Raw genomic sequence first — 26,376 nt, 5'->3', positions numbered from 1 at the left:
TTTTATAGGGTTTCTGACTGCTCAGACAGATGATCTCATATCCATCACTGTCTTACAGACATTTCCTGATGTCTGTGCTAATGTCTCAGGGTTGCTCAACCTCCTGTGTCTATTGTCTGCACAACCTTTTACCTAAATAAGGCGTTGATCATCTCTGCTCTCCTGTTAGTTCCCCTTTTTCCCTTAACCGTTCACCTTTCACCTACTCTCTACCTCCAACATATCAGTGATGTTTAATTGCAGTTACACCCTCTACACCATTTCAAGTTTAATGTCAAAATCACATTTATATCACATTTATTTTCTTTAGCTTCTCTGATTTAGCATTCATTTATGATTTTATAACCATAACTTATTAATTATACTTATTATAATCTTAATGTGAGTTATTACAGATGTTCTTCTGAAAAGAAACCAAGAATAATCCATGATTCTAATTATTTGATACCAAAGTTACAGTTACTTGTTTTTCTTGTAAGTGTTCCCACAAATGTACGTGTAAATATTATTACAAGTAAACCAATATTAATATAAGTATTTTACTTTGAATCTTATCAAATTACTCAAAATGTTTAGATTTAATTCTTTAAACTTTCATGCTTTAAAATAAGAAATAGTCTCAGCTATTTTTATAAATCTGCAGGCTGGAAACTTCCTCTTTTTCCAGGAAACCTGCTTTTCCTGTTTAATGACTCTCTCTGTCTGACTATGATTTCTTATGATTAGATAGAAAAAAGTAGAATTAAAGCAAAGTTTGCATGAGACAAAACAACACACACAACCAGATTTATTTTATTGACACTTAAGTCTACTGTTGGGCCTAGATGTCACTTGAGTGATTCATTTTAAAGATAACTTTATTTATTATTACTGTTAAACTAAAATCTCCAGCATGGGGAAGTGGGATGAGCTCGGATTTTCTTGACAGATCTGTCAGACATTCAAAGCCAAGAGCGCTCCTGAAAGTTAACTGTAATGACAGTGAGGCAGCTCAGATGGGTTCATAATTTAGTTCCTAAGCTCTCGTTAGGAACTAAATAAAACCACATGGAGAAGGGATTGAAAGGCCCATAACTTGGATCAAGTAGGCTGGATGATGAATTTACCATTCTATGAGACACCGGACAGAAAACATTGTGTTCACATTCACCCAAATATCCAGCAAGGTTGTTATGGAAACCAAAGAAGTCCCACACATTATTAAAACTAAAGCTAACAATCTATGAGCAGCATAGCAAATAAGTAAGGGTAAAATATTAATTTGTTAGACTTTTGCTACTTTGAGGATAGAACAGCAAAAAGGGATAACACACACACACACACGCCACCACACACATGCAAATTTTATTGAAATTACTTTTCCAAACAAGTGTACATCCAGACTTTGCTCTTTCTTTTAAATGTTCTATAGAGGCTATCCAAGAGAAGTTTCACACACATTCTATACATGTGTTGGACAACTTTCCTATCTACTATATTTCACAACCTACCCAAACAGTTTCAAAACCAAATTTAAGTTTTCTTGTCAGTCTTCTCCTCCAGGTCAACAAAATATTAAATTTCCTATTTACATTCAGTATCTCTATCAGGGTCCCCCTAAAACTCCAATTTTATTCAACAAAATCTGATCTCAGTGTGATATAAAATCCAGCCAATTTTTGTATATGCTCTTAAATTTTCCAAATTCTAATCTGATGGAAAAAGTCAACCTTTAAGGGAACAAGATGTTTTCCATTGTTGCCCACAGTTTTCCTCCAAGGATGGTTTAACCATTAAACCTCACAGCGGTTTAATGGTTTGGCAGCAGTAATATGATGAGAGGCAGGATGCACCTTTTACAGATTGCCAGTTGTTCAAACTATCAATGAAATGTATGTAGGTTTCAAAATTTGAAGAAGGTGAAATTGCTTCCATATCATTATGGCATTTAGCAAATACAAACATTTTGGGAAGTGGGACATAATTTTTTTCTGACTTTTCCTGCTGTACTGACTCAAAGTGCTTTACACTACTGACTCATTCACCCAATCACACTGACTGTGGACACATTTATACACTAATACACAGATTGGCAACATGGAGTTAAGTACTTTGCCCAGGAGAAGAACAACATGTGACAGGAGGAAGCTAGAATCCAATCAACAACCTTTCCATTTCTAGACTACAGTACTGTACTCTGTCCACTAAGCCACAGTCAGTAATCTGATATGTAAATATCTGGTTTCAGCTGTGTATTTTTGTTGAGTCCCAGACATGTGTGTCACAATTTCCATCTGTATGTCCAATTCAATCACTTTCTTCACTCTGCCTCACTAACTCATTATGGTCTAGTTTAGCAGTTCATTAAGGAAGAAAGAGAGGTTCTGTCACAGGAAAAGAAGAAAAACCCTCACAGTGGATTTTTGTCTATAGACTGCAGAGACTGTAAGCATACAGTACATCTGCCTTTGATTTAGTACGGCCGTCAGCTTCTCTCTTAAAATCACTTCTGCTGTAGCCAGGCAGATGGAAAGCTAAGTCTCTAGAAAGGCTTCCTTTCATCGTAGTGGAGCCTGGGTACATTATGAGGGGTATGTGTGGAGGTGATGTGAAGAGAATGTAGGCGGGATGGGGAGTAGAGCAGGAGCCTGTCAGATTTACCGGCTGTTGCTCAGGCTGATCTGAGGGGGAGCTCAGAAAATGATCAAAGCACAGGTTAAGTCTCTAATAGAGCTGTCGATTAGGCTAATCTCTCCACCCTCTCTCGGCAAACGCTCCCAGCCCTCCACCGTCTCTCTCTGTCTGAGAGGCAGCATGTCAGCACCAACACAGCCCAGCATCTCATGCATGATGGCATGACAACACAGGTTTCAGTGTCAACACATATTGACGAGCCATATGCTGTTCTGATTAATGCAAGATTAAAAATAAAAGTAGACCAGATACATTACAGAATTTGTAATCGGTAGCTGAACAGCATCAAATAGGTATTACAGTATGTAATAGTTTATGTTCATATTATTTGTTTTTAACTGAACAGTGATGTTTAATGAGGTGTGAGTCGTACCAGCTGGTCCTGAGTGCATATGGGCCACACTGGGGAGTATTATTTTTTTAAAATAGACTTTTTTGAGCTTTGCATCATGTTATGTTGTTATTCCCTCATCAAAAACACAGATGCAGTGTTACTTTTATTCCTTCATGCATGTCAAAGAAATCCTTGAAATCCTTGCAAGGTACCTTCAGCTCTATGCTAGGTGCTGCTGGCACTAGTCTGGAGGAGCTAACACCTGGTGGAACTACATGTCTGCTGAGCTTAAAATAGAAACTACTTCTCAGTCCCGCAGTCCTAAAGACAGTTGTAAAGGGCATCATGTTGTGATGATGTGTTGAAGCCAAAGTTTTAGAAAGAGCAGAAGCTTCTTAAAGACACAGAGGCCATTTTCAAGGCAACTGAGAAGTCAGTTTCTGTGACATATACTGTAGATACTTGATTGTGGTGGAAAACAATCCCCTTTAATATGCACACATACATTCATCTCATTCATGTAACACAAATAGAATGTTCCTACATGATGGAAATGTATTAATCAAACAATATCAAAACAAGTGGGTTCCCCACCATCACCCAACAACCACCGCTACATGTGTTTTCTTAGAAAAGGATGGGGCAAGCTCAGAGAATGGGTTAGAGGAGATAAAATACACTGGATAAAATTATAATTATTGTAGTTATTAAACCAAATTGAACAATCTGGTTCTTTGGAGAGAAGTACCCTGAAGTAAAAATAGCGTTTTCTCAGAAAAATGAAATGAGTACATTTATCGTCCTTCCTTTCTTCAAATACACTATAGATGGAATTGACTGAATTTTCTTATGAATGATTATGAGTAATTCATGAGTCAATGCAATATTATGTATACATACAGGGTTAGCAACTGTTTGCAATCAAATGATCATGTAACATGTGAAATGTATAACCATAATATAAGGTTTTTCATTGTGGACTTTTAAAAATGATCAATCAAATTCTAGTTGATATGAAAATGTCATTTCTATGCTTGAGTAGTAGTCAGGAATATCTAGATTAGATTATATAATTATTTTCACTTCAAAAAATAGTTGAAATTCTACAACTAAAAACAGGTTTACCTCAGCTGGAGGAGAGAGAAAATCTGCTGACCTCAGAATCCCAACGTTCTTCCATCTTGGCGGGTAAACGGAATCCCACCTGACCGTCTGCAGCAGAAGAAGCAGCCCGCCGTTGGACCTGACCCGTCCATTGCTCCACATGGTTAGCTGCCTTTGATGAGCACCCAGGAAATGTGGGTCTGCTTTATTAAGCTGTAATGAAGCACGAGGCTGGGCTGGATGTGACAAAGCTGTGATGAACGCTCGCTCCTTCAGCTCCATGCTCTGCTGATGGGCAGTAAGTGGCCAAAGTGGGCCACGTGTCAGACATCCACGCTCAGATTAATGGACCGACTGAGATACCATTGATCCAAGCTTCTGTGGCCCTGCATCATAATACACAGCTGTGTTAACCTCAGCTTGAGTTTGCCTTGTAGATCCCAACATTACATCCTGGGTGAATGACTGCTGCCTTTCTGACTGCCTGGCATTCAAAAACAGTTGCAGATTAAACTGTTGATACTTTCTATGAACTCAGCTTGGAGGCTCTGGGTTTTTAGAGAATGATGTTAGTTTATTGTGCGGTTATTAAGTAAAGATCAGGTTATTTCATTTCAAAGTTTACTTTACTAAATCATCTCTGCTGCCTGGATAGGGACCTTTTAGCATGTCATTAAAAATATGAGACTAGCATACAGCTAGTAGTGGCTTCAGTCAGAGGCTTTCTGAGAGTCATTGCAAGCCTGACTGCTACTGAAGATCCTTCCTGCCCACAGCATCACCATCCACAACGACTCTTTGAAGATACTTGGATGGTATGAGTGATGACATTTCATTTCCCTTTGGGACAGATAAAGTCTTTTTGAATTGAGTTGAGCAGAATGAGGTTGATGTGAGTGTATCTGTATGAATATGATATAAAGACAATGTCTTGTGACACAAAGGGCAGCCAAGAAGCCTCTTCTGTTCTTGACAAGCATAAAAAAGGGACCCAAGGTCTGTAGGAAGTACTTTAAGTGAGAGGAGCAGTGTGATATTTCATCTCATTCAGATTGTTCAGGAAAACTAAAAGATGATTTGTCTGGGGCAGAGATGTGAGAGCAACCATGAGCTGTGTAAAGTGTTTTCATTTAAACAATATGTAGGGCTTCTTCTCATAATGGACTTATTTAACCAGGAATCTGGTTAAATAAAGATCTATTTTTCCACACAGAACCAGCCCAAGCAGCACACCTGTATAATACACACATAATAATTCAACAATAATGAATAAAACAATCTGCTTATATGTAATAATTTACACATAAGCAATATGTAAATTAATAATATTTACAGTAATCACGCAAAATTACAGCATAAATACCACAGATGACCACTGTGTGAAAATGCTGAGCTAGAGAGCGACAATCCCAACTTCAGAATGTGAGAGGAAAGAAAAAGTGGAGCTCCAGTCAGGCTTAAAATTTACCATCCAAACTCATAATTGATGACAATTTGAAAGACATCAAGCTCTGACACAGAATTTAAATCAGTTTAGTTCAGTTTTTTTTTTTTTTTTAAATAATCCACAGATCTTTAGTAATTAATGTGTCTCATATTGTGCAGCTGCATGCATGCATGCATGCTGCTGCTGTGTGTCTGCTCCATGGAAAACTAAAATGCTACAATCAACAATACTCAGCAGTTTTGATGGCTTTATTCCGTATCCAAGAAAAGAATTTTGAGAAAAAATATGTCTACCATTTAACATGCTTAACAGTCTGCCACAACAAACCTCTACCTTACAAATCCTCTGTTTCTTTCAGGGTAGTTTTCTGGTAGATTTCAAGTTGCATTTGTTTAAGTAGTTTCTGGTTCCGTCAGTTGAAATACATCCAGTCATGTTTTCTGGGGAAACTCCAGAGAAATGGAGATCTGCAAAGATGTTTCCTCAGATGTATGGGAGATGCATATGAGCAACATCCTTGTGTGTTATGATGTGAAGACTAGACCATCACTATTACAGGACAAGCCTTTGGAGCCACTTTACCTCAGAGACTGGATTGAACTTTTTAGGACAATAAAAATGTCTGATCAGTGAGGAGACAACCAGTGACCCGGACTATAATGAGATGGGAGCTCCTGATTAGACTCCTCTCTGATTTGAGAGTATAATTGTACAGGTTGCAGATTGTCTGAAACATGGCATTGATGATAATTTATCCCCAGCATGGAGGGGCTGTCGCCCAGTTCAGAACAAGACATGAAGGCACTTTGTTTTGATTATTCTGTTCTTTTAAAAAGAGAGAGAGAAGCTAACTTTACTGATGATCATCAATCAGTTCACTGCAGTTTCTCATTAGCAATTTTAGATATGCTAAGTAAAAATATACTTCACAGCTTTCTTTATTATTTATTCACTTTTTCTCTGCAGAAGCTCTGATTAATTTCATTTAAATTTTCTTTTCTTTTGATTTTATTTACTAAAACATAAACAATAGTTAATGCTTTGTTATCAAATGTGATTAGATAATCAGTTATTTTCAATTGAGTTATTTATGTAATATTTTTGTTAAAGGGGAGGAACTACGTTTGTCTTTTTTTCAGGCACATAGTGCATTTTATTCCACTGTCAAGTAACTACAATACGTTGAGTTTTAAAAATGCTGTATACATACCAAAAACAAATTATATGTTTCTCTCTTTAACCTTTAAGAGGTTGAGAATCCAAAAGTGACAGGAGACAGACCTTTGAGTTCTGAAGGAACAACTATTACAATTTAATGTCTTAATCATACATAACTTCTGGTTGCACATGTATTTTTCTCCATGCATCTATTTTTGACTAGAAGGAAGGCTTCTAGTTGTGATTATTACTCATTTAAAGAGTGTTGATCTTTAGACCAGAATAGCTTTTATACTGTTGAAGATAATTTTTTTCTGGTTAAGAAATCCTCCTGAATTTCTCACAGTTAACAAAATAAATAATTGAATTTCTTAATTTTACAGCACAGGGAATGAACAGGCTTCACAGCAGATAATCACAGATACATTATTATCAATTTTTATTGTCTGGCATCTGTTGTGTAGCGTGATTTATTTTATAGGAGAAACATAAATGGAAGATAAATTAGCTTTATGTTAAACGTGTGGTCGTTCTGATTTAATCAGTGTTTTTCAGTTGGAAAACCAACCTTTTGTATGTATGTTATTACACTGTAACAGTTATCAGCTGACTGCTCATTATTACCTAAAGAGTTTATCAGGGATGTGAAGTTAATGATGTTCAGTCAGAATGTCACGGTACTCGCACAGGTACTTTTCAAATGTCTTTTTTATGTTTGACTATTGCCTGCCTGCCTCAATGACACACTAACATTAATTACCTTCTTTCTTTTCACACTATTGAGTATTTTAACATCCATCCATCCATCCATCCATTTTCTGTTCATCCTTTGTCCCTAATGGGGTCGGGAGGGTTGCTGGTGCCTATCTCCAGCTACGTTCCAGGCGAGAGGCGGGGTACACCCTGGACAGGTCGCCAGTCTGTCGCAGCAATGATAGACATGTATTTTAACATGTCTATCATTTTGTAGATATGCGCTCATGATGATGTCAGAATGAAGATTATTTTGAGTAGTTAATAGTTTGCAGTATTTGGTTAAAGTGTGGGTTGGTGTGTTTTTGCATGGAGCTTATGAGGGTCATGATATGTATTGCAGCTTCAGACCATTAACCCCGCACCTGTCATTTAGCCATGACGTCCTTCTGAACAGGAAGAATCCAGCCCACAGATTCCAACCTAATGATTCTGTCTGTTGCATGATCATTACTACAAAGGGACTCTTCATCAGAGGTGGTCTTCCATGTCCATTATTCATTTTGAAACAATAGATCTATGTAGGATAAATTTTCAAAAAATTTAATTATAGGGTGCTTTACACAAAGACAATTAAGGGAGAACATCAAGTTATTTGCTGCATAGTTCAGCCATCCAGCCATCCAGAAAGTGTCACAGCTCAACAGAATGCTAGGCCAGCGGTAGCTTCAACACTGCGAGATGATAACACCAAAAGCTGAAATAATAGCAAATAATACATAGTTTAAGAGGGGAAAGAGAATGCGGAAAAGTGAGAAAAGGTGGCCATTTTGTTCTCTAGCAGCCTAAGTCTATATCAGCATAGCTATTGTTGAGGAAAAATGATTATTTTTAGTGCTTAATACAGTTAATCTTACGGCATGTGTAAAAGGTATATTGAACATTCTTATTTTGAACAAATTTCTTAATTTTGAACAGGTTTGTGTTAAGGATTTAAAACTAAACTATTGATGGGTAAGTATTCAAAGTACAGTAACCAAATGCAGATCAAAGGGGATCTCTCAATGGGGCTCCTGCTGTGTTGTCAGAGAACAGGAGGCCATAAAATTAGCATCTCCTGCAGGGCACTATCACTTGAGCCTGGAGGAGAGAAGTCTGTTTGGTTCACAGAAGATCAAAAGTCTTCCAGAACCAACATCTGGGATGGTGTAAAACTGAATACAACATAGAATGTTGAAACCACTAACATTTAATTTCTAAGACATTTTTCTAAGTACTAATAACATGTTTTTTAATGAAGATTGTATTATCTAATTTTAGAACTACTAATCTAGTAAATGATGAATGTATTTGAAAATTGTACTATCTGTGACAATATCAGAATCAAATGGAAATTGTTTGAATGAAAATGTTTTGTTTAGTATTAGAAAATTGCTCAGAATTTATGCTAAATGGGGTTTTGTGAAGATAACCTTTCCTTGAACCAAATTACTGGATTTAAGTTTCTCCTGAGAATTTATGTAAGGAGAGATAATGGGAGAGACTCCGGATTCCACAGGTATCTGTGAAATCTTATCTCATGTTTTTTCTTTACCCAAATGACCGTAGAACCCAGGAGGCCAGGACGCAGCTGTTGGCTCTTTTGTTGAAACAGAGAGCAAATGGCCTTTGATCTTTGGCGTAAATTAGGGGGAGTTCTAAGTTTCTCTGAGTGTCCAAGGTAGCTTCCAGTTGGTCAACCAGAGGTACGCCTTGATTGAATATATTAAAAAGGAAAGACACACCTTCAGTATAAGAGTTCGTGCACAGGAGTAATAATTCAGACAGCTGCCACTATTTTGCTTTTTTGCATCAGCTCTCTCCAAAGACGCGTCTTTGCCTTTTCTTTGTTTTTTCTTTCTCTATTTTTTCTTGTCTCAGGTAATGAATGTATATCTCTGTTCCTCTGCAGTTTTGTTGTTAATTCATACGTTGCTTTGTATGGGATTAAACTCTGTAATTCTGTGACGTCAACACGCATTGTTGTTTTTCCTTGTGGCCGCACGTCGCCCGCTGAGAGGACCTGGGAGTTTGAGGAAGAGAGAGCCAAACTTTTTTTCCAAAGTTAATTTATAAATTATTCTTCCTTAACACTATAAAATCAGTTCAGAATAACCAAGTGTATATCTCTAAATATAAGCTTTACCAAAATGGATAAAGTTTTCAACAGAAACTATTAGTTTTAAGTCGAGATTTAAAAGTAGGTAAAATATAACAACATTTTTTTTTACTTTAATACTTGAGGTCAATATAATGCCATTCAAATTCCTGCTAAGTGGTTTGATTTTGGTTCAAACATGACAACTTCTCTATTGTCTTAATTTAAAACAGAAAATTTAAAGTCATTTAGGTTGTTATGTCTTCAAGATGTAACCTACTGTACCTAACTGATTAGATTCAACAGGATTTATGGAAGAATATACTGTACTTGAGTAATAGAATATAATATAAGTAGAGAGAACTGGCCCAAGCAACTTTCACTAGAGTTCATCAGCTCTGAAATGTGACTGAAGCTCTTCAAAGCTGTCATTACCATTTAGATGCTCACACAGTTGATTAGCAACTATTTTCTCAAGAATTTCATAAAAGAAAGGAAGATTAGATATAGGTATGTAATTTATCAAATCATCTTGATCAAGAGAAGATTTCTTACATAAAGGTTTAATGACTGTGTGGCTTGTGGTATGATGTGTTTAGAGTGGCTAGCTTAATCATATCAGAAATTGGGAAAGTGATCAAAAAGAACACTTCTTTAAATACTTTTGGTTGGGATTGAGTCTAACATAGTTGAAGTTCAAGGTTTAAATGAAGCTAATATTTTTGATAACTCACAGAGTTCAATTTAATACACTTTAAATACTTCAGTGTTGCTGACTTCCATCCCCATCATTAATTTTCACCAATTTTCACTTGATATTGAGATGCCTCTCTAAGTCATATCTTGATTCATATCTCTATTATTCCAATATATAGATTCATTGCAGGCAAAGAGAAGTTCCTAAATTTCATATCAAGACAAACATTCCTAAGTTGGTAAAATATGGTCCAGAGATGACAACATTAGCAGAAATGTGAAGCCATATTTTGATCATTTCTACCCACACACACGGGGGAGAGTATGCGGAAAGGCCTTGGCCATGATTTGATCCCGGGAACTTCTTGCTGCCAGGCAACAACACTAACAAGTGAGTCTGTTCCTTCCCCAGATAGAAGCGCTGCTCCTGATAAAAGATACTTTCTAAAATGAATAAGAAACATCATTTTAAAATACTACAACCGCTGAATTGCATATTTAGAATACAAACTGTACCTGACCACTACTGTTGTATTCTAATATGCATTAGTATCAGTAATTAGGACAGCAGCAGAACGGTTGGATTAGTCATGAACAGCTGAAGCTTGTACCTGCTTATAAAAAGGCTGGTTTCATTTTCTGGCTTAAATGCAGATAAGAAGAGCTTTATAGCGTGGCTACAGAACTTTCTTACTTTTATGTATATAAAAACAGGACTTTTGATAACAGTCTACAGTCACATGTCTGCTACTATGAAGAGTCCTGTGGTGCTTATTATTATTTAGGCTCTGTTCGAATTTGTATCAATTGTGTTCATATTCTGTTTGGAGGAAAAACATGTCTTATTGTTAAACAATGCAAATGCAACATTTTTTTCAATCCACCTCCATCATCACTAGTCAAGAGAGATACCATAAGGTCTGTCATTCTGGTGTCTCTGAACAAACAACCAGATAGCTGTAAACCTTGATAATGTGCAGGGATTTTTGCAGTGCTGTACATGTTTGTGATGTTGCCTTTCTCAAACTGTTTTTTCTTCAAAGCCACACAGGTCAGCCCTTCAGAACTACAAGATGTGTTTCAAGAAGCCTCCTCCAATATCTTCCAGATCAACGGCAATGGTAGAGTCATGACTCACCACCTAAACTCGGTGTGGTTTGCATGTGTGTGGGTGACATGAAAACACACGCCTCTTTAAACTCTAGGTTTTATGTAATTTGTAAATGTCACCTCTTTGGGAGTTTTTATTGACCTTGACTCGTACCCCTCCACGACTAGGAACTTATTTAGCTGGAGGTATTTATTGATCCTCATTGACAAACTTTGAGAAATCACGAACTTTTCTTCAAAAAAAACAACAAACAAACAAAAAAAACAATAATCTGAAGTAAAGCATTAATGTTTAATTTAAGGAACACAGTGACCACAGCTGCAAGTGAATAGAAACAAATTTGCCAATACTTCAAACTCCCTCTAAAAACACTAAGAACTGCCTAGTTTAAGCCAATCAGCATGAAGGGAAAGAAATGGTACTCCTGGATTGACTGCTCTGTAAATGCCAGCCAATAGCGTCGCAAGTCATACCTGCCAAGTCTCCTGTTTTGGCTGGGAAGTCACCGCATTTTATCCCTCTTACCCGCAGTGCTCCTGTATCAGTATTTTCCCGTAAATTTCCTGTATTATGACATAATGACATTTCCCCCAGGCCCCATTCTTACGGTAGTCTGGATTGACTGGCTACCGTACACTCATTGTTCTATTAGAATAGAACAATGGATTTAAATTTCATTACTAAATGTTTACTAAAACTATGTGGTCATTTTGACAGAATTCCAATTTATTTGTTAAAAATATTAAGCTTGCCCAACTGATTCTTAAAGTGTCTGGAAGTGTGTGTGAGATCCTTTGATGACCTCAAAAGATTGTTTCATGCATTTGTTTCTTCAGTTGTCATCTTGGAGAAAAGTCTTCAGTCTCTGGGTACTTCCAGAGACACAACAGAGCTTCGACAGAACCTGTGAGTAACACATGCACACTCCGCACACCCCTGCACACACCACACATGCACGCACACGCCTGCGCACGCCCGTATGCATACACACCCTTGCTGTTACGGCTAAGCATTCTTATTTTCTCTTAGTTTTTAAAATCCTATTGATTGTTGTTTTCAGCCAATCTTCTGCAAATGGCCAGATTCTACATTGTTGACAAAGTGTCCAATCTAAGATGATTGCACCCTTTTAAAATGCATCACCTCCTGCTGTGTTAGCTGGCATGTCATCAATCCCATCCAACAATTTTATGACAGCCTTGGAAGCTTTCAATGTTTGGCTGCTTTTACTTTTACCTGTCTGTATTTTTCTACTGCATTGATGCTGTTCGATAAAAAAGAGAAAGAAACAAGAAATCCAGTTGTTCCAAAAGATTTCCACAGAATGATGCTTTTGTTCATTCAGTTGTAATGCAGATTTATGTATAAATAAAGCCAACGCTTGTTCACAGTCTCTGTTAGCCCACTGTTTACAGTACTTGTAATGTTCACTATGCACTTTTTTATATTTTATCACATTTCCTTTCATTGTTTGTTTTTGTCATGTGAGAGACCAACATAACTTAGTGCATAATTGTTGAGTGATTTTTAAAATTTTCAGTAGTTTTTGTGGTTGTCTTTACTCAACAGTTAGTTAATTAACAGAAGCAAAGGGGAAGACAGGCAGTAAATGGCCAACCCACTAACTGAACTTAGGGCAGATAAAATGACGACTGACAGTGTTGATACACGGCACAAAAACTTTAGTTCACTCTAGGAGAGCTGCCATCTTGCAATCTTCTCCCCCAGCCACCTGAACCAAATGAAAAGTATTCATCAGAGAAAGAGTCAAGAGTCCCATGTTAACAGTGGAAAAGCCTGTTGATAGGAACACTCTTATAATCTGGTCTTCATGGACGAGAGGCAAGAAAAAAAAAACAATTCCAAAAGAAAATCATAACAAGTTCCATTTTGTGTTAATAATCCTGAACATTAGACACAATATTGTCTAAATTAAAAACATGTGTACCATTTCTCTACTACACAGTGACTTTGAATTAATAGTTAATCTGCAACAACCTAATGTCACCTCAAATTTACATAGACAATAAATGATAAAAAAAACAACTTTTCTTACAGCAGGGAAAAGGTAGAATATGCCACAGATATTTATTCACACATTGTGTTGATGTGGTTCTCCACCTCATCCTCCTCCACTATTACACAACCAGCCAGCATCACTTTCCCTCTCAAACCCACATTAGTGTGGGGTCCTGTTGCTTTCCGGCTATGCATGAGTAACTGTAGGTGTATATTTCATCTGAGATGCATATTTATATGTCACGTGGAATCCAAACCTGCAGCTTTGTGTATGATAGCAGTGAGGTGGACTTTTTTTTATTAGTCTTTATGACATAGACCGTTAGGTACATTCTTGGTGAACCAGGAATCACAAGTTACAAGTGACAGATGTAAATCTTTAAAGTCTATGAATGAATGTTATTTTTTTTCAGTTAAGAAACAATAACAGTGTGGAGATATTGTAGATGCACAGAACAAACTTTACAGAACTTCAAAGATGTGTCCCTCTGATTCTTATTTGGTAAACAGTGGAAATAAATCTGGAATATAATCTGCTTTTTGCTACACACTGACCTGATCAGATTGTTCACCCAGATTCTGCTTCAGATAGTTCTGCTGCCATCAGATAAACCAAGAAGAAGAATTCTGAACGCTGCCTGATGTTTTCAGCTAAGATATTGATTGGGCTGCTGTGATGAATTGACTCCACTTTTATGTTGGCAAGGTGTCATCATAGCACTCTTGCTTTTTGTGACTTTAGTCACTGCTTGCTTTTAAAAAACATTTTGATTTGTCAGGTGAATCGATGCGAGGGCAGCAGGCTGAGAGAAGCAACTCCAGCACGTCAGAGCTCAGAAAATTGGACACTATCAGTTAGAATCCTGAGATTGTGACCGCAGTCTAAGAACAGCCAGCACTCCTTCATCGTGCTCTGCAGAATGCAGATCCCACTCGATGCCTCCCCCGAGCCTCACACCTTCCCCTGCAGCCAGCTGCTCCCAGCTTCCCTCATCACAACTAGCCCAACCCCAAAGGAAAAGCAAATGGCAGACACACAGGAGAGACATACGACCAGAGTGGCTGATTGAAATTTGCAGAATAAGCATCTACACTTTCACCATGCTGTTTCTAATTGGAAGCAGGCAGAGGCAGGACTCTGACCAGCTGATTTCCTGCTGGGTAGTGATGCTGTTCAGCTCCACAGAGGTGGACATGATCTGATTGTTGTGAGTGGGACTCCTGCTGACGCATTGATGAATCATTGCAGATCATCAGCACCAATGCACAGGTCAGATGGTATTTTTAGATGATAGCTGACATTTTAAAGATATCTGTTCTGTTTCTCTCACTGACACCAGCAAACGGTTGGTTATTCATTAAGAAGGAGCTGATTTAATTCAAATAAAAAGGTTTTTTTTTTACCCATCATAGATTATTGTTTAATCATAGAAAATATAGATTTCGTCCAGCAACCAGTGGCGATAGGCACTAAACACCTGCAACCCTACAAGCATACGTGGATATAGACAATGGATGGATGGATAACTACTGTAGTGTTAATGACTGTAGACTGTTCTGGCCATTGTGTACCAATACACCCAGCCTTTTCCAAGCTCTGGTGAATGACATTCTCCAAGGTTTTCTAAATCTCTTGGTAACACACCTCTCCAAGAACCTTGAGGAACATTGTTCTCATGTAAGGCAGGCCTTCTCAAAACTGACAGAGAACGTTTGTCTGTGAAAGCAGAAGAGTGTGAATTTCATATGAACTCTGTTACTTTTCTTGTGATTAGTATATTAAAATTAATTTTCTTATTTTAACTGATCACAAAAGAATCTAGAATTAAGTGCATTATATCATTAATACTAGAAATGTGTGAATGTGATTCCAGATCATCTTTGATAGTACTTTAAAGACTTTATTTTCATTTTCAGTCATTCTATTGTAGATTTGCTGCAGTGTTTGGGATTAAATTCCCAAAATGTTCTTCATCCCAGGTTCAGCAATTAACAGTTTGACTTCTGTTATACCATAAAAAATTCTATTGACTACTTTTTGACAAATGTCAAAAAAGTGTAATTTACAAAAATGATACAGCTTTACATTGTTCTGATATTTACTGAAAGATTTCTTTCTCATTGTAATAAGAATAAAATAATACTGAAATGAAAAATATCTTTAATATCGGCTTACAGGTTATTTTCAAAAGGTAGTTTTAATTTGAGAAATGAGCCTCCTCAGAATGCATAACCTAACTTATTAAAAATATATTGTTATTTTTTTTAATCAACAGATCCAAAGTTATGTTGACAAGCGTCTTCTGTGGTCTACCGGTCCTTCCCCTGCCATCAGTTTTATGGAGATCAATATCTGAGTAACCATAACTGAACCGTTTCTGTGTAGCATCCCTTCTCTGCACACCAGACTGACACAGTGTCAAGTCAGGAAAATTGCAAGGTGGAGTGATGTGTGTATTGTAACCCCAGGACGACCTGACAGCATGGATATTTAATAACAGTCTTAACCTGACTTTCTAGGACACATGCTGCAGAGTTATGAAAATGGTTGTACGTTCTACCTCTTCCCTGAGCGGCACTTGTCACAGACAAAATACAAACATGAAAGAAGGGAGAGTATGGATGTTACAATGTTGAGTTAGGTTAATCATCACTATATTACTCAAAGGAAATAAAGCTATGTTTAAGAAAGCTGTCTCAAAGTGATAACCATTCTAACTATTAATTTATATCCTTAAAAGCTTAATTTAATTATAGTTAAGTCAAGATAAGCTGTTTGCGTCTTACCATTCACAACAGCACATATTTCATAGATGGTAGTTACAGTTATAGTGGGAAACATGTTCAGAGAATCTCACCAGTCTCTTTCTATGAATCACTCTCACACACAGTGGGTTCCAGGCACTAAAACTGAACATGTTGTGATGTTTGCATGCACAAAATACAGCATAGTCAGCTGTTATCAACTTATCAAACAAAGCAATCAGTCAGTGGCTTTTAATGATGAACAGTTTATCATTAAAAACATCTGATTTCCAGGCCAATTTGAAAAATGTCAAATTAGGTCACTATTTTATTGGCAAAGGGTAAAGAAAGCACAATCCGTGAACTCACTTTTTTCAGAGAAATGCATGCTGATTATTTAATAATATTTCAAACTGAATTCTAGTTCAGCTCCAATTTGTGCTACACTGTAATTTTAATATATCAACCTAAAATCAAAGGATTGTTCAACACAACCAAAAAACATGATCAATAAATATTCTATACACTATATGTTTTTATCTTTTCTCCTAGTAACATATATATATTTTTTTTATCAGCAATTCTGTTGAATGTGAATGGCTAAGGGGCAGTTGAACAAGGTTATTGTTTCACAGGTATTTCTGCTGTGGACTACATGCTAAACTTGTGGTTCACAGTTTAGCATGTCCACAAGCTAAACTTGCTTATATTGAGAAAAACTAGCAAATCCTGGAAAGGTTTTCCAATATAGAGAATTTTCTGAAGTCTGTTAGTGGGATATCTATGTGAACTGAATAGTCAGAGAACAACACCAGACCCATGTAGCAAACGCTCACACTAACTTTAAAAAACTGTCTTTGCAAACATTTTATTTATATATTATTGTCACTTTTTCTCTTTGAAACCTGAAAAGGGAGCTGAGAAAGTTATTGACTATGAGGAAAGCGAACCCAGTGTCAGAGAATACACTGTTTTCACCGCCAATAATTTCTCCTACTGGCACAGCATGATACTGCAGCACTATTGAATGGAAGTCTAACATAAACTGTGAATATGTTTTCAAACACTGAGGGAAAAAAATGTGGAGCCAAGCCTACATTCATCTGATTTAAATGAAACAATATTTAACATAGTACTGTTCCTGACATGAAACCAAGGAAAAGGGACCAAACTTAAAACAAGTTGGACCTTTTAGTAATATGCTGTGCAATCATGCACAGCTTATGAATGATATGCTGTGAAAATAAGACAAACAACAACCCACGTAAACAACCCACAAAAACTCACTTGATTTTTCTGTGTTGACAATGAAATGTTGTTGTGTGTCTTTTAGTCTGGAAGAAGTCTCTAAAACATCTGCTGCCATCAGAAGATCAATGTTTGTGTGTGTTCATCTGAAACCGGTGAATATTTTATGGGTCATCGTTGACCTCAGACAGAGAGATCAGATAAACCTCTCTCTCTGAGATGTAGCCTTTTCTACATGGGTGCCACATCCATTGTTAATGCCATGGGTAGTCCTGCATCAGCAAAACTATAGCTAGTCATAAACTTGAAATGTTTAAGCCAAAATCTCTTTGTAAAGCACCAACAAAACAGACAATACTTCTGATTTCTTCTTTTTTTAAAGTATTGTAGCATTACATTACTACTCTCAGATTCTTGATGATGCAGTACATCCAATCATGTTCTTACAATATTGTCATAGATAAGAGTATTACTAATATTAGCTCTATAGTATTAACAGTAACAATAATATTGATGCTAATGATGCCATAACAACATAATAACACAATATAATCAAGCTAGTGTCTTTTTTTGGTGTAGAGCATTTCCTTATACAGAAGTCTGAAATGTTTTTAATGTTTGGACACGGTCAAACTGCTCTATAGTTTCAGACCACAGACTGACCACAAACTTCTTGTGGTTCTGATCTTTGAATTTACATTCCCCTCTGAGATTATGAAGTCCTTCTTTTGAAAAAAACTTTTGAATATTTTCTGGTAACTGTTTTTTTTTTTTTACTTTAAATAAGATACACGCTGTTTGAAAATTCACACAGTCAATAAGTTTTCATAATGCATTATGTATATATAATGGGGTTTGTGATCCAGGTAGCAAATCTTATTGATAATTGCTATTTTTGGTAATTGATTTGTGTTTTTGGTTAATAACGTGACCAGTGGATTATATGTATGGCTTCAATATCTATGCTGAGAACATGTCATCTCATGCCTTCCTATAAGCCAGTACTTTGTCTCTGTCTCTGCCCCAGACATTCCACTCAGCAGCAGACCAACAAAGTCATCACCAGCACAAGTCATCTCATCAAACAGCTCTCTGATATAATCAGCGGGTCTTCACGGGTATTTTATGCTGCCACTCCTCCCTCATGGGTTGTCAATTGAAGAATAGACAGCAGATTACACAATACTTGTGCTAATTAAAGCTAATCTTGTTTTGTTGCACAGCAAGATCGTTTACGTCTGACCAGACTGAAGACTGAACTCTCAGATTCTGTGCAGCGCTACGGGGATCTTCAAAAGGTAGCTGGAATTCAAAGCCATGTTCCATTGACTGTTAGGTGATAAATCAACTGGGATTTCTGGCAGAAAACCATACATATCTGTTCACATGGTGACAGGAATAAAAAAAACTCTTAACATAGAGGAGAAATCGGTTCTTTTGACCCTGTCTGTTCATTTGGTTCTCTTACAGAAAATCGCAGAGCGATCAAGGGCCTTGCTCCCTCCAGCACAGAAAGACAAGAAGAAGGTGAGTTGATGCAGTGGGTGAAAATCCTCTTTTTTTAACCACCATTCATGTGAGAGTGGCATGATGAGATGAGATGAGATGAGATGAGATGAGATTAAATGAGATGCCCTTTGTATCTTCAACACAATACAGTGTACTATACAGTGTATTCGGAGTGGAATACACAGTATAGTATAGTGGAATACACTATATGCTGTATAGTGTATTCCATTCCGATATACTAGTGGCACATAACTTGTTGGAACTTATACTCTTTTAAGGCTGCTAGGAATTAGTTTATTATCATTGCGTGACTAGATCAGAGCTGAGGGTTAATAACTGGAGTATTTGATGTTGAGCACAGTTGTGAAAATACCTTGGTGAGCTGCTGCAATTTTTGTCAGCTTTACTGTTTTTTGCTGAAATTCTGTTGTCATCACTTTTATTAATCTGTCTGTCTGATCATGCGTGTTGGAATCTATGTGAAGGTCTGGGTGAATGTATGATTTATTTACACAAAGAAAATCACCTCCATGCCTTCCTCCCTCCCTCCCTCCCACCCAGAGGGATCAGTGCTGCCCCCAACGCAGCATTTACTATTTGCCTCACCTATTGCATTTGTACTGCGCATTTATGGCCAATCAGAAGGACACAGATTCATTAAATATGCTAGACAGACTGTGGGACATCAATATGTGTAGCACATGTGTGATCAAATATATTCCTGATACAAAGAGAGACAGTAATGAATGTGCCAGCTGCCTGCTTCAATCAGAGTGTGTGACAGTAAACCACCAGAAGTGAGGCATAGCTCCTCACTGTTTTGCACCTCACTGTTTTCCCATGTTGAACATGTAACGAGTAAATTCAGCATTTCGACTCTAAAAACATTTAAATTATACAGTTTTTAAAACCTGGCAGTTCTACAAATTTATAGAACAGTCAAGTGGACAAATTGGTTTTGTTTGACGTCAGATGAGGCACCGCCTTCCCCCGACTGCACGTCACTGGCAGAGAGAACACACATTACTTGTTGAAGTTGAATTTTAAAATGGTTGTGGTTAAATTTATAGCAGTGGTTGAGTTAAACACAGATAGCCTAGTGGAGCAGCTGCTGGGCCAAAAGAATTACTGGAACTTATTTGGAGAACTTCAACAGTCTGATGTGGACTTGTTGGTCAGCAGTGTGTTCATTCCTCACTGAATGAACACATTGCCACTATGCCCTTATTGTCGGTGGGACAATTATATATAGCCACCATGGTAAAAGGACCACCCTATCTCCATGCAGAGGTTTTGTTCATGCTTTAAGTAATCTGAGAACATTTTTGTTGTTTTATGTCTATTTAAGTTCTGTGCTCCAGAAGGTCTCACCAAGAACCTGCAAAGTCCATTCACATTCTGGACAGTTTTTTTTTTATGTCTTAGTGAAGCAATAATCCCGAACAAAGGGGGCATAAGTGTTTGGTTCTGTCAGCAGCTCTGTGTTCTAACAACATAGTTACTCAATGACATGTACTTAAACACTAACTGTACTCTTAACTGGAAAAGGGAACTGCAGCTTGATCTGGCAGAAACCGTTTAATGAGGAACATTTGTTTCCACATAGAACCCCTAAAACCCATCTTTTTTATGATACGAAAGTCACATAAATTATTATTTTATTCTTCTCTGAAAGGCACATTAGCAAGGTCTGCAAGAATGCGACAGAGAGACCTCCGGGGGTGGAAAGCTGAATGGTAAATTATATTTCTCTGACCACTTTCATTGTGTCCTGGCGAGTTCACTAATCAGAGTGTGCTATGGAACAACTAGTTGATCTAAAAACATCTTATGCACTGTGGAGCAAGTGAAAACATTTGCAGTGGGAGAATATCAAATCATGAAAGGTGACATTTTGAATCTCATACATATGCATCCGGAAGCATTTTCTCAACCAAAGGTATTGACTGTTTCCCACACACTTCTTTAAAATAACCATCATAATGGACTAGAAATCAATAGGAGGAAACTTGAAGTTGTTTGAGCATGTCAGCAGCTTGTGAACTTATGGAATAAAGTGTCAGCATGATTGTCTTGACAGTTTTTTCCCCTCGTCTGTTTGCTAAACTAATTCATTCCACAGTGGCGTGTATCTTTGTGGAGGAGTGAGCACACTGTTACAGAATTAGCTGACTGGTGAGTCACACTGGCCAATAGACACAGCGCTGTGAGTCAGCCCAGGTTGGTCCCTGTGCTCTGACACATACTGGCCCCTCAACCAAGAAGTAGCTGTGCAATCAACCTCACAAACGTGAAATATATTAGCAATGCAAAAAAAGGAAACCATGTCTTTTTCTAACTCTGGCTCATGTTCTGTTTTCTTTCCTTTGCATGTTTCCGTGGGAGCATGTGGAAAAAATGTGGCTCTACATTCACTTAGTCATTACAGCAAAATGCACTAAACAGACATTTTGTCATTATTTCTTGCTAATTTTTTTTCAGTTGTTATAAAAAAGACGCATAGAGTTGAATTCCCAGGACATTACTGCAGTGTCTTCGTTTAGTTTTGTTAATCCTCACCTGTTTAAAAACCATTTCAGAAAGTATGTGGTAGCAGCTACAATCATGTCTAAAGTTTTCAGCAGCACTGAATGTTTCTCATTTCAATGTTTCATACTTAAAAAAAAAAAAAATCCTGTAATGTTAAGTTGTTTCATTAGCACAGTTGCAGCCCACTGTCAATCTTGAGCTTGATCAATGCTGTTTGTTATGGAGAGCACGAGTGTGATCAACACTGCTAAGACATTCCTCCTGGCTCTGATTGGTTGTTTCTGACAGGGAGCTGTATATTTATGCAAATGACAGGAGGACCACTTTGACCTTTCAACAAAAAGGTCATTTAAGGTGTTTATAAGATGAAAACACAAAACAAATAAAAGCAACAAATGTCACGTTTTCTCAAATATTATAATCAAAATTATCACCATAAAATATTGGAATAATGACTAAATTTAATAATATCCCAGTTACAATTTTTGAAAGTAAACTCTAAACAGGTGGGTATTTAGCCTTGATTTAAAGTAGCTTAGGGTTTCGGCTGCTTTCCAATTTTCTGGAAGTTTGTTCCAGATTTGTGGCGCATAGAAGCGGCATACTGCTTCTCCGTGCTTGGTTCTGGTTCTGATGCAGAGCAGTCCAGAACCAGAAAGCCTGAGTGGTATGTAAGGTTGATCCAACAACACCAGATCTTTAATGTATTTTGGTGTTAAGTAATTCAGTGTTTTTAAGTATTTTAATTTTCTGAGCTCCAGGGAGCCAGTGGAATAACCTAAGAAGTGGGGTGATGTGCTCTATCTTCCTGATTTTAGTGAGAACCCTGACAGTGAAGACACTATTGCAGTATTTACTTCAACTGAAGATAAACGCCAGGGTTTTCATGTCATGTTTGCATGTTTTCTACAGGTAATAGTTCAATTATATGACAACTTTATAGATGACTCTAACGTTTGTGTTATCTACATGTGCCCTCAGAGTCCCCAGACTCCATCCAGTGACCCGAACCAAGAGGACCCACTGTTTGCAGAAGCAGCAGGTGCTGAGGAAGGAGTCCAAGCTTTCCTGTCTGAGATCAGTGAGGAGGATGTGGAGGTTCTTCGTCAAAGAGAGGAGGCTCTGCTTCAGATAGAAGTAAGGGATCACCATAATAAATCTGGAGGTTTGAAATAAAGTCCAATTGAGTGAGCTACTAACCCAGTGACTGCAGAGTTAAGAACCCCTGAAGGAGTGATGATGGACTATGACTCTAAAGTGGTAGAAACAAAACACTGTTATGTTGCTGAGTATGTATAATTATGGTACCTCGGAACAGAGAGCTACAATCAGTTTTAAAAATTAAAGTGATTAATATTTAACTCTGGTTAATGGTCTGAAGTATGAAGTAATAAGTTCATCAGAGAGCTCACAGTGGTCCTTCATGGAGGACGCAACCACAGACTTCAAAATCAATGTTAGCCCCGCCCACTAGCTTGCACCAGCTAGTGCTTAGTCTTGAACATAGATAACAATCAGACGTCAGGATCTGCCCCGAGCCCCCCCACTCTGTTTGATGGGTGCAGTTGACAGTTTGAATTGTTTCACTATGTGCTTCAGCGTAAGAGCATGAAATAAATTAATTTGTGAAATATTTAGATGTCGGTTTTAAAATTAACTCCACGCATTTAATTCACATAGAATTCTATATTTGATTGATTATATTTGTATTTATTTAAAGTTAAAATAAATTAATGACACATTAATATCCTTATTTCATATTTATTGATTGTAATATGGCACTCTTCACTTTCCATAGAATTGGGTGAAAAAAGAAGAGAAAGAAAAACAACATTGTTTTATGTTTCTTCAAATACTGGTAGCCTGGAGGCGAACACAGGTGTAGTTAGGAAGTTTAAATTCAGTCAGGCAACATTTTCTTCTGCTACCTTCAAAAGCGTATTAACATTTTGTCACAGTTCTCCCAAGTTGCTTCTGGATATTGAAAGCTTCCCAATTATCAAGGCTTGTTGTGCCTATACCTGAAAAATGTGTTTGGAATTAAAATGTTTTTCAATTTACCTTTTGGAGCAGGCATGAAATACCACAGAAATACCAAAAGCTACAACACTACAGAGATGTTTCTATACATGGATGGATCTTTAAACCATCAGTCTGATACCTAATACATTTTTATTGATGAACACTTTGTCAACCTAAAAATTAATAAAAACTTGAAACTTGATAACTTGGTCTTTAAAAATTTGTGACTCATTTGATAAAATGGATTTTTAGTTTAAATAAAGAGCCAGCAGACTGGCGACCTGTCCACTGTGAACCCCGCCTCTCACCCGGAACGTTAACTGGAGATAGACACCAGCAACCCTCCTGACCCCACTAGGGACAAAGGTGTTAGAAAATGGATGGATGGATGGATGGATAAAGAGCCAGTTATACTGTATATGTAAGAGCATCCACTATCACCACCATAATTAACCTTCACGATATGCTTATGTTCAATGCTTTCCTGTATTTTGCCTACATTTCTGCTTTGCATCTTTCAGGGGAAAAACATCAGACTCCTCGGCTGCAAAATACTACATTTTGCCCTGTAAGCAGCACAGAAACACCTATATGGTGACTAAGATTATAGCACAGAAAGTCATGGCTGCCTTTATGCCAGAAGAGTTTTTACTAAAATCCTTTGAGTGTAGGACAATTTAAATCTGGTTTTGTCGCTAATTTCAGTGAAATTAGCGACAAATTCAATCTCATAAAAATGTAAAAACTTTCATGGCAAAAACTGACTTTGGCTTCATTTGTTATCCACAAGAACATCTGACTGTATGAAAGCAGTTAGAAACCTGACACAGGCAGCCAGATTCCTCTTTTAAAATGACAGGCCTTTACATGGCAGCCCCATTCCAGACCGCGGCCTGCCATCCAGCTCTCTCAAGGCTAATGATAATGTTTTAGGAGCACTTTAGGCATAATGAAGACGTATCTTAGTGCCCAGTTGAGCTGTCTGAACTTCATCAGTGTTCCAAATCAGCTAATCCTACCACAAAGAGTTGGGTTCTGAAAAAGAACGAAAAAAGGAAGAGCATCAATCTTTTTTTGCCATGCAGTGACATGTAGTGAAAGAACAGCGGTACAAAATGACAGTCTCATTTTAGCACTGTGGCAGAGATGGGGCAGGCAGATGATTGGTGTTCAGGCAGGGTCGCCTGGCTTGCTCTTTAGTCATAGCTGTATGGACAAATGTCACCAGCAGCGCTCAGGCACGGGCTAAGGGGCTTGACGTTTCTCCTTTGGGGAGTGCTACAATCTGACAATGCTCTTTTTCATCTCCACACCTCCTTTCTTTCCATCCAAACACCCTCCCACTCACATCTCTTCCCACCAGTAAATCAGCAGTGAGTCCCAACACACCTCACTTTTCTTTTAACTTTCCTCCCAAAGGACCAAGAGAACCTCGTATCTGTCATCATTATCAGTTTCTCTCCCTCGCTCATGAAAAGTTTGGATCTGAGGTTAATTTTCCCCCCTCAGAGACCAGAGGAGCCTTACAATGTTGCAGCTCTAACTGAAACTCATGTTGCTTTATCTGGATGTGAGAACATCTGTGCCATCTGCAGTTTAGAAAACCTTTTCACTTTCAACTGTTTTTGATTATTGTAGATCTCTTATCAGCTTTTAGGGTTGACTCATCAAATATGTTTTGACATAGTAAGGCTGGTAAGGCTGATATATCTCTATCCAGCCGATGCTGCACTTCAGATTCCCATTTTTACTGTCACCTTCCATCCGCACTTTATGTGCTTTGGCACAGGATACAATTTTTATCAAAAATTAATTTGAAAAAAGACATAAGACAGGACAGTGTTCAAGGGGAATCTCAACACTACACATGGCTAATAGGTAAAAAAAAAAGGATCGAATAGTAAATCGTGCCTATCCTACCATTGCACCTTGAAGATTATGAGTCCACTGGAATTACCCTTCAGGTCCAGAGCTATAGCTGAAATCTACACAAGATTAATTCTAATAAGCATACAGTGTTTTATTCATATTCAGCAGAATTTTCAAAGATTAAGTTAATAATGAAACATGTTTATTATTACATTGTATTGTTTTACTTCTCATCACAACCTGAACAGCTAATTTCATGATATCATTTTGCATACAGCTGGCTGCCCCATCAGAATTAACAAGAATATCAGCCTGGCGTGACATCAAAAACTAATATTCCACTGAAACCTTATTATGTTCTAATTCAGGTTTCTTGTTCCACTGATAAGTGACAGGAAATGTTCTCCTTGCAATTATTACTGTAAAATTAAGACATGGAGGAAAGAAATTATAGTCCCAACTGATGCATGAATATATCTGTCATAGAGTAGATATACTGTTTCATAAAAACAATACATACATTTTCTTCTAATAAGCCCAATAAGAACTAACATTTGATTGCTCAATAAATAATAATGCTAATAAGCATGTGTATGAGACCATTTTGGTGTAACATCCAAAATTCTCTCCTATAAGACAATTTATATGAGATTGAGGGGAGTATTTTAGGAATGCACAATATCAGATTTTTGGTTGATATCCGATATGCCGATATACTGAAACTCATTTGGATGATAACCAATATCAATACAGATATTTTTTTGCCTATACCTACTTACTGAAACTATATGGCTTTCTCTACTGTGGAATTAAAATACTGCATTATCTTTGTCAATTTACTCTGCTACCAAATGCAAAATGCATTTTTATCTCTCTGAGATAATGACAACACAAACAGTGCGAATTTCTAAATCTTCACACAACTAAACTCAACTTGCTCACAAGAAACAAATGAAAAGCACATCAGTTTTGCATTAATACTTAACAGTGTCTTATGACGTGCTGTGCTGCAGACATTGTCGTCACTGGTTCATCAAATAAAAACAACTCCTTTTATATCGGTGAATTGTTTTGTCGGACTG

General features: G+C 37.4%; 1 protein-coding gene across 1 annotated transcript in view; it reads left to right on the top strand.

The window, feature by feature from the left end:
- Positions 1–26,376, top strand: part of tsnare1 (T-SNARE Domain Containing 1) — a 124,221-nt gene that overhangs the window by 49,855 nt on the left and 47,990 nt on the right. Inside the window, exons 3-8 of the mRNA XM_032558887.1 lie at positions 11,286–11,363; positions 12,190–12,259; positions 18,393–18,483; positions 18,589–18,663; positions 18,836–18,892; positions 22,385–22,540. Of these exons, the coding sequence (XP_032414778.1) occupies positions 11,286–11,363; positions 12,190–12,259; positions 18,393–18,483; positions 18,589–18,663; positions 18,836–18,892; positions 22,385–22,540 (527 nt within the window). The remainder of the gene's footprint in view (positions 1–11,285; positions 11,364–12,189; positions 12,260–18,392; positions 18,484–18,588; positions 18,664–18,835; positions 18,893–22,384; positions 22,541–26,376) is intronic.

This window comes from Xiphophorus hellerii, chromosome 3 (assembly GCF_003331165.1).
Source record: "Xiphophorus hellerii strain 12219 chromosome 3, Xiphophorus_hellerii-4.1, whole genome shotgun sequence".
NCBI classification, from domain to species: domain Eukaryota; kingdom Metazoa; phylum Chordata; class Actinopteri; order Cyprinodontiformes; family Poeciliidae; genus Xiphophorus; species Xiphophorus hellerii.
Note: the sequence above shows the minus strand (reverse complement) of the source record. Positions and strands in the feature narration are given on the sequence as shown.